This window comes from Serinus canaria, chromosome 3, assembly GCF_022539315.1.
Source record: "Serinus canaria isolate serCan28SL12 chromosome 3, serCan2020, whole genome shotgun sequence".
Taxonomy (NCBI): domain Eukaryota; kingdom Metazoa; phylum Chordata; class Aves; order Passeriformes; family Fringillidae; genus Serinus; species Serinus canaria.
Window position 1 is genome coordinate 53,486,979 of NC_066316.1, and position 20,618 is coordinate 53,507,596.

General features: G+C 39.6%; 1 protein-coding gene across 4 annotated transcripts in view; it reads right to left on the reverse strand.

The window, feature by feature from the left end:
- ARID1B (AT-rich interaction domain 1B) overlaps positions 1 to 20,618 on the reverse strand; it is a 326,306-nt gene that overhangs the window by 207,905 nt on the left and 97,783 nt on the right. For all 4 annotated transcript variants that reach the window (XM_018919974.3, XM_018919973.3, XM_018919976.3 and 1 more), the window contains exon 5: positions 17,260 to 17,370. In XM_018919974.3, coding sequence (XP_018775519.2) covers positions 17,260 to 17,370 — 111 coding nt within the window. The remainder of the gene's footprint in view (positions 1 to 17,259; positions 17,371 to 20,618) is intronic.

The window sequence follows — 20,618 nt, forward strand, 5'->3', positions numbered from 1 at the left end:
GTCCCCATAAGGTCAATGGCAAGGCTAAGGATCTTTATTCCAAAAGAAGAGGTATTCAGGGGGTTGGAGGAGTTCGTGTTAATTGTGTTTTGTTTTGTTTTCAAGGATGAAAGGATAAATCCCATTCATTTATCCGTCTTCAGTTTTTTCCTTAAAATTGAACCAAGAAAGTACCCAAAGGGAAAAAAAAAAAAAAAAAAAAACCCACAAACAAACCCAAACAACAAAACACACCAACAACTTCATCATGTGAAACAAAAAATGGGGGGAAAATCCCCAAGCACCTCTTTCAGACTACAGTATTGCCAAACACACACACATCTCCCAGAAATGCTTTGCTGCTATTTTGAAATCCAACTGCAAATTACAGAAGTTTAATTAAAAAAGAAGGATCTGGTACACTAAGCAACTTAGCAACTCAGACCTCAGGTAACTCACAGGGTGGAAGTCAGGGGGTAATGCACAACCCAGATATCCAGCCCTTATTACTGTAACTGTCCCAAAACACTCCACAAACTCCTGTTTCACCTGTGAGGAATGGGATCATCGCGTATGGCACGGTACATTTTCCCCTTGATTCCCCAAAACTGAAGTCAGGAGTGATGAAAGCTTACCTTCACCAGGCAGGTCAGCCTGAAATCCTGACTGTGCAAGAATTTCCATCCATCCATGCAAACCACCTGAAAAGGTGCAGACCAAACTACTTGTAGTAGATGGATTTGCTGGAAATTCAAATCCTCTCAAAGGGAACGGGTGAACCACTTCTGACAAATGACATTTGTTGAAATGCTCTGTGTTCACAGGCTGCAATAAATTGGGCAATAACTAAGAGCTGGGAAACAAGGACGATGGCAAGCACTGGGATTGACTCAGAACTCTTTCAAAAACTAAATCCATATATTCACCTCTACCACTACCATAAAGCATAAGGATTAAGTTTACACTATCAGGAGGAGGAACCAACAGGCCATAATACTTTCTTCTGTTTCTACCAAGACAGAGTATAGTAAGTCACAAAGGAAAAGCAAACACAAGAACACCCTAAGAGAATCAGAATCCTTGGATCTGACCTTCTCTCCATATTCTCCCTCTGTCATCTTTTTTTTCCCTGCTTCCTGCAAGCTCGCTGTACTGCTGACTGCAGAACACTTACTGAAGAATGCATAATTACATCTCTTTAACCCCTTGCTGTCTCCGTGTATATATACTGTGCTTGGACCTAGGGTTTTTAACATTCCCCTTCCCCCACCAAAAAGAATGAAGAGAATTTGCACAGGCTAGTAATCCCCCAAAAATATAGGAATACCACTGATATGGTCTTATTGCCAAAGATTCCAACCCACACAAATTAGACTCCCATGTTACTTCCCCACAAGCTGCTCTCATGTATTCCTCTCCGCTACATTTTATTTCAGACTGATCAAGTATACACAGAGTAGACTCAGTGAAATGTAAGAACATCACCAACAAAAGAACATTTCAGGCCCAGTAGCTTCAGTTCACGTGCTTTTCTACATGAATCTAGTGGTGTGCAAGTGCAACAAACTCTTTCACTTCCATCATATCAATCCCTACTCTGAAACAGCTTGAGAACTTCCTGTGAATTTTTTTCTTCATCCAGTGTCTAAAGACATAAGCAACTCTTCAAATTAACAAGTACTTTTGAATTTTTATGGAACTGGTGTACAATCTCAGGCTATAGTGCTTGTGCTTTGCAAAAATTCTAGAACTAGCATATTCTGAAACAATGCGTTATCATAAAAGCAGTAAATATGTTTGTAGGCCCTAGCTGCTGGTGTTAACAAGAACAAGAATGTTTTTCAAGAATAATTTCAGAAGTACCAGCTGTTGTGCTTTAAATGGACAGGAGACCTTAACTAATAGGCATATGAGACCATAGCAGCAGTCAGATGAAAACGATGGAAAAACAGAAATCCTGACCTAAAAAAGACTTAAACAAAAAACATTCTGTGGGCCATCAGCTAATGAGAATTTGTTGGGGTTTTTTTTTCTCCAGTTTGTCTCTATTTCCAGCTAGTCAGAGGAATGGCTGAAGGCTTGGAATTCTGAATAAAGATACTACTGACCTATGAACCACTGGTTTCTAAATGAATCTTTCTTCACTTATGTATGGTTTGAAAATATATTGTTTTCAGCAAGGCTTCTACCTTTGCTGAAGGATGTTGTTATAGCTCAGCAGAAGGCTACAAATGTTATCAAGGAGAGCCATATTTTCTGGTCACTACAGGGAGAGCATAGGCTGCTGTGTACAAAAGGTTTGCAGACTGTGTCCAAGGGGCTCGAAACAGACACTGAAAGAGAGCCAACAGGGTGGCAACTGGGTAGAACAGACATCAAGAATTACTCAACCCAATCTAAGCTCACTGAAATCAGTGAAGAAACCCACTTCAGAAAATTCTGAACTGAGTCCTCTAAGAATAAGGAGAAGTGGAAAAGTAGAGTGAAATTTAAATTCATTTGGGACTATTGTAGCTGTTGTTCATTGACTGACTAGGAAAAAGTCACCCATATGGAAGAGATGCTAACGGTGTTCAAGTTTGGATTTTTTCTTCCATGTGGTTGATTGTTTTTTTAAACAGACTCTCCAGTCTTTTCTTCTCATTTCAAACCAAAGACTGATTTCACCTACAAGAAGCCAATACACTCTTTGATTCCCATGGCAAAAAAGCAGTAAAACATACAGAGCTTTCTGATCTTCTATATGTTCTTTTGTATCATGCATTATTACAGTTAAAGCTGAACTAGTTTTAGTTAAATTATTTTATGAAAATTGTCATAGTTTGATGAGGGCAACAGAGCTATTACAATTACAGCAACAAAAGGCCTACACAAAAGATTTTTAAAAGAATTGAGAAACTGAAAATACCAGGAACTCTGGAAAAACCCACAGAAGGAATAATTTTAAGTTGTTCTGAATTCTGCAAATACAGCACTAAGAAGAACATTGAGTACCTAAATAATTAAAGTTTATCCTCTTTATTGAAACAGTCCATGTTTGAGAATTCATGTGAGTTTTAATGTTTAATTAAGGGATTTAAACCTCGTTTTAAGTGAAAACTCAGTGCAACCTTAACTATGAACCCACGAGGTCACCTCCATAATATATTCATGTTGGGAGATCCAGGACCTGGCTTTTACATAAGTCAGCTACTACAAACACACAGTTCAAATATCAGTCACAAGCACGTGAAAAATCAATTTACAAGGAGATGAAAAAATAAATGTTCTAGGAGATAGGATATGCTAATGAAAATTAGTGTGGTGTGTTTGCTTTTTGTCCACATCCAGGTTTTGGTTTCACATCCAGTGACTGCTGAGACATGTTTATTTAGTGATTAAAAAAGAAAAAAGATTAAGCAGCAACTTTGAAAAGCCCTGTGTAGATAAAGATACGCCTGTTTTAGAAGCAATTAGTAATTTCTTATTCATGGAATGTAAACTGTTTTGTCTAATTTTCCCAGAATTTGCAGATTTAAGGGGAATGCAACTCAAAGGATGAAATTCACACCCATAAAGCCTGGAGATGAGAGTAAGCCTCTAGTCCAGCCTATTTAATATATGCAGTTGTACAATACTACATCCACACTTGGAGCCAATTTACCCATCATTGCCCCCCCCCTTTTTTTTTAATATTTAAACAGAATTAAAAAAACACGTAAAAGAAAAAACTTTTAAAAATGTATGTTATTGCCACATTTATCAACACTACAAAACACCAACTCCAGGCTGACCTGCAACACAGCCTGCAGCTGCTGCTGGCCAGGAGTAGATAAGGGCCTCATGCAGATCTCAGGTGGCCAGGGAGCTGGGATGCCTGTCCATCTGCCATCCACCCTGGAACTCCCTGAGGCAGCAAATATACATCCCTCGAGCTTTAGATGCACCAAAGTTGTCTACAGGAGTCACATGGATGCTGAAGATGGATGTGGTGGGGAGAGCAGGAGCCCTGCACACACAACCTCCCTGCTCGGATACCTGAGCACAGTCTGTAGTCAGCTCTGTAGGGGAAATAAATCTCAGAGTTTCAAAACCCACTGTCCAGAAGCTGCAAGTCCATCCCACAGGAGGTACCATTCACATCACCAATGCCACATGGCATCAGTAAAAAAGGATAAAGAATGAAGAATATTTGTCTTCTCCTGAGATGTCCTTGGAAGTTGTTAGGACAGAAGGATCTGTGATAGATACAGATGGACAAAGCAAGGTGCCAGTAAGCACCCCAGAATAACAAATTACAGCTTAAAAAAAAAAAAGGGAGGCATAGGTTGGGAGAAAATATGAATTCCAGGTTTGTTTGTTACCCTCCAAGTTTATAACAGAGAGACCATTTGTGTCGGAAGGGATGACTGAATCCCTGTATCCACAGCATTTGACTGCACTTGGATATATGCCTCCTACTAGAGACTAAAATGAAAGCTATATTTTAGAGCACTGAAAAAGTGAAACAAAGCCTGCAGCTTGTGTTTACAGCAATACTTCTACATGTCTAGATGTTTTTCACCAGCTCCGTATTAACAAGAAAGGTGGTAGATGCAAATACTGTGTCCCTGGGACTGTTCTGCACTTTTTGTTCCCCACTCTTTCCACCATGAGGTGCATCTCTTTTGAAGGCTGACAACAAGATGCTACGTGTAAAGAGTATGGGGTGAAAACACTATGGGCAGAAGAGAAGATGGGCACACAAATTAAAAGGCAACCCCAAAATATTTCCTCAACCCAAACGCTCCACAATCATATCAAGGCTCCTGTGTGCTGACTTCAGCATCTGCTTCAATTGAATTACAAGAACAGACCAATCTGCATTGCTTTTGAGAGTGTTTCAGAAAAGCAGAATTGTTGGGGAAAAAAATTTAAAATAATAATAAAAAGAAAGCTTTTTTCTGGTTTTGAACACATTAAATGGGAGCAACCAAATCTGCTGGAGGCTTGGCTCCAAGTTTTTGAAGACAAGATCGAGGAGAGAAAGGGTTAAGTCCCGAAAAATAAAAGAGCAGCAGAGCAAATCTGTCTACATGTTTGAAAGGGCCTATAAAATGTTACAAGCAAAACAGGAAAGCTTGTGTTAATAATGCATAAACCAAAGGAGGGGGGAAAAAAGCTACCCATTTAATGGAATAATGCTTTTATCCCCGCAGTTAAAACGAAATAAACCATGACTATTAATCTGGTACGGCCATGTAAAAGCGCAGTTTTTAAACATTTTCTAAGAGGGAACAGCTCAGTGAACGCTCCGGCGAGCGGGGCCTTGGCAGGGCCGCGCTCGGCGCTGAGCACCAGGCTGGGCTCGGCGGAGGCCATTACCCGCCCGTCGCCATGGCGACGCTAACAGAGCGCCCGGCTTCAAAGACAAAGCTGTAATTTCAGACGCGCAGCAGCCAGGGGGAGCGGGGAGAGCTCCCTGCCACCTCACCAGCCATTACACAAATGCCCTGCACGCTGCCGAGGCGGCCTGAACGCCGCCCGCCCGGCCCGGCCCGGCCTGGCCGAAGGACACACGACCCGAGCTTGCTACACCGACACGCTCTCGGGTTCGCGGTGTCATTCCAACCACCGCAAGAATAAAAGTCGTTTTCACTCTTTCATCCTACGTGAAAAGAGCGGGGATACTTGTGAAATCATCATTTCTGGGGAGAAAACCCTCAGCGGGAAGGAAAAAGCTCACTTAAGTTTCACCACTGTGTGGATAATGGCAATAAAAAGTAATAGCAGCGCAAAAATGACAGACATTAACTCAGCTTACACACTGCTGTCTCATCAATGTGCTCTTATTAAACGTGACAAAAATGTCCACTTGGAAATCAATCCATAAAGCTGGCCTTGTAGCCTAGCAATACTTCAGCATGCTGCCAGGGAAGCCACGGATGCATGGGATGCACGTTGTAAAAGCTGCTGTACCGAGTCTCCAGGAGGGAATGCAGCTCTCCTCCGAGGTGCCATGTTCCCCACTGCATCACAGCAATTCAATTCACCCAAACCAGGATAAAAGCAACGTCCTCCCTTTCGGTTTTCTAAAGTTGGGTTACCTTGCAAACCCCTTGGAGAGGAGACAGGAGAGATGGAAAAAAGCCAAATCTTTAAACAACCCAAAATTTGGAAGTATATTTTTTTATGTTAACACATACAGAGAGGTGTGTATAATCAAAATATTACAAGCATAACTTGGTTACTGCCTAGTCTGAAGGAAATCTAACCCTGTTCTACAGAAATAGGGACACTTTGCTTCCCTCTCAGTACAGAAGTACTGTGAGGTTTTGTACCCTTACTAGAAAGGCATCTTCTCACCTGAGAGAGCCCAGAGGTGTCCAGAAACACTGAACCCCAAGCACAGCAGCACAGAGTGCCCTGGTTAGCCAGCAAATACAGCACACAAGCCAAGCACACAAATCAGCCTAGGATGACATGTCAGCCCCTGATCTGACTGGGTGAGCACAGCACCAGCCACCACACCCTGTCCCTGATCCACATTCTCCCAGTCCGAGGCACAGCGGGGGCCAGCACTTGCTGTTGGCTTTTGGCACTCTGTAAGGCTTGGAGATAGGTATTGCTCACAAGCTCAAGCTGGATCCTGCACGTGATCCCAGACCAATAACCCCAGACTGAACTTGGAGAAGCATAAGCTGCCTGATCTGCACTTGTTTAATCATGAATCTCTGACTTCTGTGGAATACAAAATTCAGCTTTTGACAAACCTGAGCCCATCTATTCAAAATAAGCACACAGAAATTGAGAGAATGTGAAAAATTCAAATATACACAGATGGGTATACAGAATGTTCGAGATTGAAGGGAAAAGTAATAATTTTAAAAAGAAATCATAAAGGGGGAAGTTTAAGATTTTTTTTTGTTTCTATCTTCTTTTAAATAAACATTTTTTAAAAAACCCTTTGCACCATAGCTGATCACATATTTTGTTTCCAAGTTTCATCGTTAATGGATGTGGGTGGTGGAGAAAAAATGTGTCAGACTAAGTCCTTTAATTACTTCTAAACTCTGGAGTTTCACTTTGTGCTGTAAGTGAAGATAGTCTTTAGTTGGCATGGCTAGCTGACTACTGCCCTCTGACCACATCTCCATGGAAATGGAGGTCAAGTGATCAAAATTCACACAGGAGGGAAAGTTTGTTTTTCTAGCAAAAATAAGGTAAAGAATTTACAGGATACACTTCAGTCTGACCTATATTACTGTGAATATAGCATTAAAAAGCAAGCACTAGAAATCACTGGTTCTAACCAGCAAAAATTAAAGAGCTGAAGTGTAAATATATGCAAGTACATGCATGGGTGCATTTCTCATCATTTCATAGGATTTGATATGTAACCTCTGGTTCTTTGCAGAGGAGAAAGACAACTCTGTAGATAGGCCAAATGGCCCCTCTCACACTGAGCTGTAGTCTCAGTGCTGGAATGACCCTCTGGCCAGAAGCAGCCCAAAGCTTCCAGAGACAGAAAAATCCCTGTATTTCATCATACCTCAGAATAGGAACAAAAATGCTGTTACTGTGATTTCCAGTGGGGCAAAATGTCTAAAAAGCCCCGCAAGAATCAGCAGTCATTTAAAAACATTGATGGGTATATGCAGTCTTTGTAAATCTTCTTTAAAGGTACAAGCAAAAAAAAAAAAGGAAAGTAAAGAAGGCTGACAGAAAATAGATTATGAGAGAATCCAAATGAAGCTGTGATTTGTTACTAAAAGAAAAATTAATTCGGCCAGGCCCCCCAAACAACAGCAATAAAACCCATTGATTTTAAGATTTTACAGCCTTGTTTCAACAAGCTGTGCTGAAAATTGCACTGAATTTTTAGGTTTTTTCCCACTTTCATGAAGGCATGACAATTATGATACAACAAACAAGATGGAAAAAAATAGGTTTCTATGAAGCTTTCATTAAGCCATAGTATTAAGATCTTGACATGACCTGTAAGTTAAAATAAAGGAAAGAAATAATCTGGAGTTTTTCTTCCATTCTCCACTCTCCCATGGAGTATCATATGAAAAACTGCTAAGGCTTTCAGTTTCAAATCTAAACCTAAAAGATAACAGTTTGCATTAAGTTTTATCCCATGCCATAATGAATTTGTTCACTAGGGTCAATGGCTGTACTTAATCCATACACCACTTTATCTACCTATTTCATCTTAGTGTGATTGTAACAACTGAGTTTGAAAATCTCAGATCACTTCCACTTCCTTTATTACAATACTTTTCAAAAGCAACAACTGGCTACTGAGTAACTTGCAGTTTAAGAAACAAAAATAGCAGCATTTTAGATCTCTTTCATTACCTTTTGTGCAAAATGCATTGGGAAATTTCATCAACTATGATACTATAAATATACATGTGAATCTACACCTTATTCTATGGCATGAAACAGGCTTTGTCCTCTACACTAAGTCCACTAGTGTACATTCAGCAAACCTTACTGAAGCTTACTGATGCATAATGTATTACTACATGCAAACAGAAATACAAATGCTCATGTACGCTTACCTTTGTATTACTTCCCAAAATGATAACTTCAATCGGAAGGTGGAAGATAAACCATTAAGTGAATCTCCACCTTAAGGGAAAAAACCAGAACAAAACCACCAAACCCAACACCACACACTTATACAAATTCATGCAATTTAACTATAATATAAAACAAATGCTCCAGGATGGCATATTTTCCTATCCTAATGCAATTATTCAAATGTGCCTCAAAATTCAGGTCCTAAGTCATATTTAACACAGTAAATCTCACAATAAGGTTAAGATGATTAAAAGGGTCATCTGCAATCGTATGCATGGAAGGAAAGAGATCAAAAGCCTAAAGACTGGGAACTGAAAGTAGCTCTTTCCTGGCATTATCATCTTTTCTATCTTAATTTCAACATTTTATAATGCTTCATCTCCAAAATTACACTGCCAATTCAAACAGGACCATCTTTACAAAGTCTTGGGTTTGGAATTGAATAGGAAATGGCAAAGAATAACCTGCATGGTCTAAGCAGCAGGTTAAAATGCAAATGCCTTCCAAAGACTAATGTAGATGCCCCCTTCTGCTTTTTTTTTTGGTGTGTGTGTGTGTCTGTATACGTATTTTTAAAGGTAAATTGATAATGGAAACTTATGTACACACTTCAAAAGCACTTCTCACATACAGCATAATACAGCACAGATTCTGTAAAAAGTCACAACACATCACTGTCTTTAAGAGAAGATTCATAGTGAATCTGAGATGTATGGCTCAGCAAAGAAAGGAAGGTTGGGGAGGTTTAAGTAGCACAATACATTAGGTTTAAAGAAAACACATTTAAGGAACATTTAAAAACCTATCTCAAACCTCAAAAAAACCCAACAAGCAACCAACAACAAAAGAACACTACTAAAACATGTGAATGGCCTCACAGGACAGGACTGGATTTATCATTATTTGAGCACAGTATTAGGAAACAAACAGTACGTTACAAACACTTCCCATTTGCACTGTGATGGCACCTAGAATCCCCAGCAATTATGGACACACCATAAACAATCAGACAAAGCACTGTGAAACCTGGCCTAATCTTAACACTATTGACCGTGACTGCACAAACATCTGCTCCCACAGAAACAGCAGCTGACCAGGACCACTCAGGAGTCAGCGTCACATCAAAGACTGCTAACTTTTTTTTTTCTAAACATGAAAGCTGCAACAATAGCACCAGAAACCAACATGTTCCCAGCAAACAGGAGTGGAAGGAGGAAGAAAAAGAAAAAGAATCTACTGCTAGGCTTCAGATGTTGCTAGTCAGAGTGAATTACTGTGTTTAGCCAAGGTTATGAAGCTGAGGTCATACTTCACAACGGTTGGACAAGCAAAGGAGTTACTTGAAAAAAAAAAATCCCATCTTACAGGAAGACTTGTGGTAAAAATAAAGAAAAAACATTTACAGTGTCTCAGGTACTTCCTGAAATGGTATTCAAGTGAGTAATACTCCTTTGTCTTACTTTCTGCGTTATAATCCCCATGTTCACACAGGCATGAACAAAGACATGCACCAGTGAATACATTAAGCTTTGGAATTTATAGTATGCTATCAACTCAAAATTTACAAACAACCAAGCAGATAAGATATCTGTGCTTTTATACACTATACATGTATGTACACACATTTTGTAAAATGTTCAAACAGTAAAAACTGATCCCCAAATAAAAAAAATCCCTACCACTTTAGAGACAGATTCTCTAATGCAGAACCTAAAGGCACTGACTTGGAAATTTAGGCAGATTAAAAAGACAACCAATGCAGTTACAGCCCCTGCAGCAGGTACTCCTGAGCCATGCATACAGAGGCACCCGTGCTACTACAGTTTACAGCCCTGCATATTAAAGTAACCTTGGAAGCTTTCAGCTCTCATTGCAAGCTACAAGATTTGGTGGTTCAGGGGCTACCACAAGTGCAGTTCAGTCACCCTAGCTAGAAGGGCAGCAGCCTCTGTGGAAGGGATCAACATAAGCCAGAGGGTAAGAAAATAAAAATTAAAATGCTTCAACCACCCAAATTAAATCTAGTTTCTTAATTTCTGAATCAATACCAATATCACATTAGTATTTAGAGGTATATGATGCAAATTCTCGTGGCTTCAAAAAACATTGCAGGAAAAAAAGCTACTAATACTTTACTATTCCACTTAGAACAACATTGGCCTATTTAACTACAAGTTTTTGCAACCTTAACCACTACTGGGATCTATAATCCCTTAGCAGGTTCCCACATAAATTTCATGTAGAGGTCAGACTAGTATTTCTTTTTCCATTTGTAAATTTTCTTGGATCATAAATTAGCCATTTTGTTATTACAGGGATGTTGTAAACATTGTAAATGTAAAGTATTTTGAATCTGGAAAAGGTGATGAATAGTCAAGTATCTTTTTTACAATACTTAGTGAAATTATTTTTTATACTTCAATAACAACCTGAAACCATTCTTTTAAATAAATATGATCAATCTGTCAGACAAAATCAAATAATTCTGTAAAGCACTAAACACAAATTAATAACAACAGGTCCTTCTCTTTACACCATAAATATTGAGAATACCTAATTCCAGCACCTGTAATTTTGGTTTCAGTGTTTCAGTTTAACCCTACATGGACAAGACACACCCAGGGCTGCTCTGCACTAGTTTAATTGCATGTTTTCCCTAAAATGGGTCTGAAAGTTAATGTACAAATTGACTCTAGGACAATCACTTTGACCACGCTACATGAAGTCCTGGTTTAACTGAAGTCAGATGTAAAATGTGAGCTAGGACATGGGCACACAAAGTTCCCTCCCCTGATAACATCGCCAATGTCAGTGATGCTGCAGCGGCTCGCACCACTGTTCTGACTGACACAAATGGGATGCCACATACAGAATCTGGATACAGCAGTTACAGAGCATGTTTTCAAACACACAGAAATACATATACTTGATCTCTCTACACATGTGTGTTGAGTGAAACTGGTTCTAGCTACAGGTTTACAAAGAATGTTAAGGGAAAAAACAAAAAAACAAAAAAAACAACCTAGCAACTGCACTTGATCCAAAATTAAAATAACTTGGAAAAAATAGCAGCTTCTTCCAACTCTGCATGTAATGGCTAAGAAAAACCTTTGAGATAGCTTAGTCACTTCTTTGCAACTTGAAGCTTTTTTCCTTTTATTCCAGGCTTAAACAAAGTTCAGTGGGGCATCAAACTGCCTCAGTTTTAAATTACAGTCTGTACTTTAAAATAGAATGCATGCACCACATGTTCCTGAAGCTAGAGGGTGGGAGTGTTATTCACTGAAAATTGAAGGCTTGTTGAGTCAATAATCTTCTTTCACAGAGTAACAATTTTCAGCTAAAATTTCTTGACCCAAACAAAGGAAAACAAGATCATTCAGTTATTTTACAATGTTGCAGAAAAGAGAAATAAAAAGTGGGAAAGTGGCACATCAGTTTTATCCTTCTTGATGTAAAAACAGCGGAGAATTTAATTCACAAGTATTACATACTCGTATTTCTTTCTTTTTCACGGTTTACCGTACTCCCAAACAGATATTTTCAGGCAGAGACATGAACAACTTCAGGACAGATTTGCTGTCATGTACTACACACATCTATCAGCTGGCAACAGCATTTCCCTCCCAAGAATTAAAAAAAATCAATTTATAGGAATTTTTTCCTCTTCATTCTCAAATCACAACCAGTACTCTGTATTTTTAAAATAGTTCTTAAATTTAGATCAAACTTTGTATTTGCTTACCTGCAAAGAATTCAACTAAGATTACAAAAAAGAGAGACACTGCACTATCTTCTCCTTTAATACTGGTTTGTCCTTACAAGAAAGGCTACAGTGGTAATTAATATTTACATGATGGTAGTACCCACAACCCTGATCATGATTAGGGCTTACTGGACTAAGCTGTATATAAATGTCACCAGAGTCCCTCGTCCTAGTAGTTTAATCTCTGAGAAAAGCAGAGTTACCTCCTGCTCCCAATCACAGTTGCTCAAGTAATGCTGGGAAGTGCTTTCCTGGTCTATTAAGACTTCACCCATTAAAGGCATTTGTTCAGGGTGTGCTGTTGCTGGAGATGACTTTCCAAGCTACTTCATATTCTAGAAGTGTAACAGAGAATCTGGATTCCCAAACCCTCCCATGAATTTTCCTCATAGCCTACACCTACCGAGATCCCTCTGAAATTATGCTGTTCCATGAGTCAAGTGCATCTAGTTTTGGATTTAGTTCACTACTAAATCACCAACAGAGGTCCTCTAAAATCTAATTTAGTACCGCCTTCTCCAACAAAAAAGGTGTGTCAACCCCAAGAAAAACTGTACAGCACTCTAAACATCTTTCAGAGGCTCATTAAAATGAGGTAGAACAGAATTGTGAAGCAGTTAATAAAATCAGGAAGGGATTGTTGATGTGCTGTTTTGCACAGTACCAAGCATAATGAAACAAGACAACTGACATCTTAAAAAAGTTTATCTGTCCAAGCAACAGTATATATTATTTTGAGCTCTAAAGCTCATACAACTATAGATGTGCAGAATCACAATCAACTCTGTCAGGTCACAGCACTGCATGAGATTCAAGTGGCATTCTACCTCCACTGCTGGCTACTATTTTGTTTTGCATAGGAATTGCTTTGCCTCAATGAAAACACCCAGTGAATAACTGATGTCACAGAATGAATCCATGAACTCTGAATTCTGAACGATCTAGCAGAGCAGTGATTCTCTCAATTCCAGACACAATCTTCCCCTTCCAACACTGCATGAACTCCAGAAAGCACAAGATAAACCTAAGTTATAACACTAAAGCTACAATTTCCCTACAGTTTACATGGATGCAGGTGAGGACCACCACAACCCCACCCTGTCCACAGCCTCCACCCATGCATGCTCATGCCTCCACGCTTGCACTCATGGGCTTGCATTAAGCAGCTTAGGCATGGGAACTGGCAGAAAACTCGCCTTACAAAAAGAACTGAACTGTCTTCTGTCTGTCTGTGGCTCTGTGACTGCTACAGGGCCTGACTGTGAACACTAGAATCTGCTGTGCCACCATGTCTCAGCTGACAGGATGACAGCATCTTAAACCCTTCCAGAAAGATCAGACAGTCATTTAGGATATGGCTAAAATCAAAGCTGCCGTGGCCCCCCCATCTGTCCGCTTTCCCATCACACTTACTGATTTCCATCTCCTTGTCCGAGGTGCCACTGATGCCCTTACAGTTACTCAGTGATTCAGTCAAACACTAACCCAGAAATAGAGGGAGATTATTTTTCATCTGGTTCAGTTCCCCTAGTCAAATCCACCAGCCAGTCCCAGGAGCAACAGTGGAGGAGACGGGAAGGCACAGACAACAGTGGGGCATGCAGCAGGACTGCAGCTGCCCTGGCTTACAACAGCTCAAGATACCACAGAGCTTTTACCTGTAGGTTGCAACAAAAAAAGCCTTAGCAGAAACCTGTCTTTTAAAAGCTTGGCAACCTTGGGCCATTCAGCCTCATAGCTCAAAGAAGCACACCTGACACTGGGCAAAAAAGGGCCTTATTAAAACAAAGTAATAGTAAAAGCAGTGGCAGCCACCTGAAATGATTTTAATACTCATGCCAATTTAAAAGAAATATATTAAATAATGTTTTCTGCTCTTTATTCTAGCAACACAATCCAATGTGAACATTTATAAATGCACTTAATAAAGACAAAATAAAGGATTAGTCTTCATACACACACAGCTTACTGCTGACACAAGCTCCTTTACTGCAACAACAAATCTGTAGATACATCCTTTGGAAGCTTTTTCCTGCAAGTCTGCTCCAGCTTTCTCACAATAGAAAAAAATGTGTATTTTGCTATTATCCCTTAAGTCTTCATAAATATGTTCTGTAGTAGTTGTTCTCCAGACAATTTCATTCAGGTCTCTCCCCCTTTATTCCTTCACTTTAATAGGGAACAGTTTCTGTTTATGACTTCCTTTCCTTCACAAAGTACCCAACTCCCATGTTTTCTCAAAGGCTTGAGATTTCCTTCTAATTGTGACCCCAACAAAAGTGCTTGGAGCACTATTCTGTGCAACTTTTCATTTGGGCTCTCAGTGACTCCACATGGTCAGAGACCCACAGGTCAAACCCTCCAGATATCAGAGCAGTTAGGAGAAGGAAAGCAAGCATTGTATAGAATCTGACAGGCCATTAGAAGTAGCTAATAAAGCCATATTTTGTTTGTAGCCATTTGTTACCAACCCACATTACAAATTTGTCTGCTTTGAACTTTATGGGAACATTCATGCCAGGACTTTTATATACAATGTGTGAAGGAAACGGAACAACTATTGAGCTGTTTAGCTGTGCTTACTGTGACACAAACCTGCTGAAAAAACTCCCCCAAAGGGTGACACAAGCCAGCATTCAGTGCTGCAGAAAGTGGCCAGCTCCTCTTCGAATCCATCAAAGGGAAATTCTTTTTTTAAAGCCACATCAGAGAAAACCATTCACCATTTAGTATTACATCTCTTTTGTTGTTTTTTGACACTTGTATAAGCTTGCTGTATAGCTGCTGTGATTTTACACAATGCCCTTAAGAAATAAAAAGATAACGGGCAAATTGTATAAATACCAGAATACCATGAAACAAGACATAACTAAATTTTATTAAAAGCCTAACACCACTGCTATAATTTCAAGCTTCACTGTACAGACAGCTTACTGAGTACTACCCTAAAGAACCACATTACCCAAAAACAAGCTTAAGAAGCCATATTGAGTATACCAAAATAGGAATACTGAACAAGGAAGAGTGATCAAGGGTTTTCAAAAGCAGTCTAAAACAGAATAAAGAACTCTCCTGCTTCAGGGAAAAACCACCATGTTCAAACCATTACTCCAAATAGAGTTATATTAAAGCTTTTAATGTATGGATCATAAAAAAAAAAAAAAAAAACACCCTTGGTGCTGCATACAAAGAATTGAAGTAATTTTTAAATTTGAAAAACAAAACAAACAAAAACCCCACACCAAGACCAAAATACAAAATTACAGTATCCTCCATTCCCCTTCACATGAAAACAGCAGTGGTTTTGGAGTGTATGAAGTGTTCTCAGGTTATACATCAAAGCTTTTCGGTAATTAGGAGCCTCAGTAACAGCATTCGAGACCAACTTAGAGTTTAAGTTCTGTGGCCAAAATGGTTAACATTCACTCTTAATACAACCAGCTTACTCATACCTAGAATAATTATGAGCTACTAAATATACCAAACACTCTGGGACACAGATAATACCCAATACTCTGCTTAAACATCATGATAGTGGAGATAGGACAGAGCATGGATTAAAAGTAGGACAATTGTTTAAGAAAAAACACAGGCAAATTAGCAGAACATTACTGATAAATAACTTTACTTCTCTCTATCCTCATAAACACTGTTCATGAAAAACTGGGAGATAAAAAGTCCTTTTTAGTATCCCTGCTTTTTAAACTAGGTAGTTATTGCCAAAACAGTTCAATGTCCACAGGAGCTACTATTTTTAAGGTAACTGCCAGCATCCATTTTTGAGAACTGTTCAGACAAACCAGTCTGTTTTAAAAAGGGCTCCTGAAAACTGTCAATTAATACCAGGTTCAAAGCAAATGGATATCTTTTCTCATACCAGTTTCCATAGCTTTTCCTGAGACTTGCATGTTTCAAATGTCATGTAAAGAATTTGTAGCACATATACTCTCCTAGGTGCCAAAGACATAACTTTAAAATGCTATGAAGATGTTTACTGACCTATTTTTAGGGATTTACAATTGTGCCATGTGCCAGAGGTAATATATGCATCATACTACCAGATTTCACAAATAAATGTGATATCTTAATACAGTAAACTTTTCAGAGAAATCTCTCTGCCAACTGCAAATGAATAAATACCCAGTGAACCGTGGGAAATATCTTACATGTTTCTGATACATCATTCCAAGCCAGAGGTCACAGAGTTTATATAAAGTTTTTATCATTTAGGCTGAACATATTCTAGTTGGTTTAAATTCATGCTGGTTTATACCAACAAACAAGAAAATCCCCAAACCACAAAGAGCACATAGAGACAAGGTTAAGTACTTTGTCCATTACAAGACCTTCAAAAATGCAAGCAGCTGCAATGTCTTCACAACATATATTCGTTTGTGCTGCTTCCCCCACAGCAGAACGTGGAGAGCTCAGAAAAGCTGATAAATGTTGGTCCAAAATAATCTCCTAATCAAAAATCAACCTAGCCTAAGTATTGCTGCCATTCCTGCTTCTACACTTGTGTAGTAATAGATATTACCAGAATAACATGTCAAACAATACTGATTATCAGGGTTTGGAACAGACAGCTCTTGGTAACAGTATTCTAAACCAGAATCTACTGAAAACATTAGAAAGAAGACACAAAAAAAAAGCCTCCTCCTCACTAGATTGGTTTGTGCAAGAATGGAATTCCTAAAGTTAAAAAATCAATCCATTTCCTCTATGCAAATACACATGTGCAGAAGCACAGAACATGCATGTGCATAAATAGTGCTGTTCTGAACCAGAACAAGCCAAAGCCAAGTCATTCACACACAAGCTATCTGTTCCCACATTTCTAAAAACAATTTTTCATCAACCTTATTTAGTGTTTCTTCTTTCACTACTACTCATCCCAGATGCAATAAACCGGTATGTAAAGTGCTTTCAATTTTAAAATACTGAAACAAACATTATTTTCTTACTGGTAAGCTCGATGGTCTTTCTTGCTGGATTAGATTCAAGTCTTCATGGTTAGGCTTTCCTGGGGCCATAGGGGGTTGAGATCTGGTTCCATAGCCTTCCTGAGACATGTCCTGCAACAACAGTTGTAAAAGAATTATTAACCTGACTCAGTAATTATAATTAAATCTGCATCACAGAAGGATGAAAATAAAAGAGCTGAGTGGTGATGGGTTGTTTTTTTTTTTGATCTGGAGTTTTTACTAGTTAAACCTTTCTGATACAAGTATCAAGTCCACACAGGTACCGCTATGACGTGCTGTTTGTAAAGAAAACCAGGGAGCTGAGATGCATGCCAACCACCAGTAGGGAATCATACCACTGGAGCACGGGAAAACACAGCAAACCAAACCACTTAAACAACCCCATTTTACTGTAAAAGAGTTAGTAACAAGCAAGAACATTCATCCTACTCTAAGACATATTCTCAAGCGTTTTGATAAAGTACTGAGCCAGGTGGAAGACTGGACTTGAAAATAGGATTGCAATCACGCTGTGTAATCAGACTCCTATAACGAGCCTGGATTTACCATTGGTACTACTGGCGCAAATTTCAAACCCTGGCCATCAGGTCACAGCACACAGCACAGTTACTGCATCTGCTGGAGGCACGTTCTGTTTGAAGGTTAGAGGGCACATGTATTTGATCAAGCATAGCTCCAAAGCTTGTACCAGTAACCTGGGGATTTTCCTCCCTGCACAGGCCCAACCAGTTGTAGTTAATGGCCCAACACAACACCCACCATACATGGCTGGGGGAGCAATGAAACATCCTGCCCTGCATCCCATTCTCCCACTCCCCAGCACAAGCTCATATCACACACAGAGATACTTGCCCATTGCAAAGCCTTAAATTCAGGCTTCATTTTAGCTTCTAGAGCAGCTTCTACACCAGCTTCTTTAGGGAAAACAACAGAAAGCTCAATACTGACTTCAGCATGTATAACTGGCAGGGAAAGTTGAAGAACCTGTTCATGCTAGAAAAGATATCTCACCTTTTTCTTTGTTTTTAAATGATTTAACTCTCCTCTCCCCTTCCCTAGTTTACTACCAGTTCAATTTGCTTCAGCCACCCTAAGGCCTTAGATTTTGTGGCATACCCGAAGCAGGCAGGAGCTGCAAGGCACAGAAGGACAGGGCAAGCTGCCCTCTGCCCCACCCCACCATCACCTTGCTGCTGCCTGTGCAGGGCTGCTCGGGCAGCCCAGTGCCCACAGCCACAGCTGCGGCTCACGCACAGACTTCAGAAGGCAGCTGGCTGGCAGAGCAGGAAAGCTTTCTGTCTCTGGTTTTAGCCCAGCTTCTGACAGAGAGAAATTTGTTAACAACTGTACCATTTCCATTCAGTCCCTTCCACCCATTTGGACTCTCACAGATTATTTTAAGGGATGCAGAAAATTCAATGGGGCTAATTAAACAAACCCCAGCAAACCTGATACGATATAAACCCAGCAATAAATGACCCTATCCCTAAGCCTGTGCCAAGTAAAATCAAGAAACACTTAAAAGGCCAGCACTTCAATGTGGTTACCAGCAGAGGGTAACAATTAGGCTTAAGGGTGACAAAGGCTGATGGCTGAATGATTATTATCCCCTGTGACCCCCCGCACTCCCTCCCGCCCAGATTTCCACTTGTCACACAGCTCTCCTGCTGCGCACACCAGCAGGTTCCTGTGGATTAACAGTGAGGTTTAAAATCAACAAATGGCACAAGGCCTCCATTCAGCAGCCTTCACCCCAGTACAAAGGAGTAGAAAGGTGCAGGACAGCTTCACAATAGGCAAACAAATGAGCAAACCTCTGCTTTCCTTTTTATTTAAAAACGCGCATGCACACAAACACACACACACACACACACACACACACACACACACACACACACACACACACCATGCTCATGCACGCTGGGGCTGTCACTACACAGGCATTCCCAATACACCCAGCAACCCCATATTTCAATTTCCAATTCAGCATTCAATGCTGTTCTTCCTAATTCTTAAAAAATTACACCAAATAAAAACCACTTGTCAAAACAACAACAAAAACCACACGGCTATACCAAGACTGATGAAAAAGGATAAATGGGATATTCAGTTTAGGAGACGTCATTGTAGAAACACAATTGTTCCTTTTTCCAAACAGACACTACAGGATTTTGCTGGGAAGCAAAACATGTTTTTTATATTTTGAAAAATCAAGAGCCATTACTTCCTTACAAAGTACCAAGCATGGGTTTTCCCACATGTTTGAAAGATTTTAACCTTGCTTCCTACTGAAATTTCCAGGGAGATCAGAGCAGGAGAGAGAAGAGACAGCATGCTTTCTCATGAGAAATACTGCAGGTTGAATGGAATTTACTTTTACCTGGGTATTTGAAGACTGTGTATGAAATGTCTTTCCACACACTGAAGAGCACATTAAAAACCCAGACACAACACCCTTTGTCTTTTTAAATGCACTGTTTTCATAGAGCTTTCCTTTCTGTCTGTAGAAAAATCAAATCCATTTGCTGAGTTGTAGGTGAGGTTTGCAAACACACAGACATTTGTGTTTGTTAATGATGCAGGCACCTGTGCACTCCAAATAGGACTGAGATTTCAAACTCTTTCTCACATTCTCTCTAAAGCCATGTAGATACTTGAATCACTAGAAACTTGGAAAGCGGCTCTTGAGAAATAAAGGATCAGTTTGCTCTCAGTAAGCTGCAGGCTTGGGAATCTCCCAGATGAAATATGCATGGGACTGTGTGTATAATTTTATCTGTTTATACACATGTATTGTCCAATAAAAACAGTCCACTTATATCCTAAACATAATGATTAAATAATAGCATATTTCACTAAGAGGTTGGCTTCATAACCAAAGTAGTGCTTAGTATTATTTTCACTGAAAAACAGAAGAGAGAAAATCCCTACTGCCTGTCTTCAGTTCCGCATTTGGAAATTTTGTTAACATACAGCATATTACAGAATAGTGACAACAGATTTTGAGAGATAAATAAGAAATAAGGACAGAAGTATTAGAGTAAATTGTCTGTCACGGAGGAAATGCATGGAATTGGCAATTCTCACAGCTTTGAAAGGTCATTTTTCTTCCTAGCATCTAGGAATGGATTTATCGGGGACTGAAGAGAGGGAACATAAGGGGAAGAGAAACATGTTACCACGTGTTGTGCTACAGTCATGGCTGAGGAATTCCCCACTGATACTGGGGCTCAGTCTTCTCCTGGGATTCCTGACTTTTTTTTTTGTTCAACTCCTAGTATTTCATCCATCACTGACATCGGCTTTCAAAATAAAGCTTATGACTTTTTATGAATCAC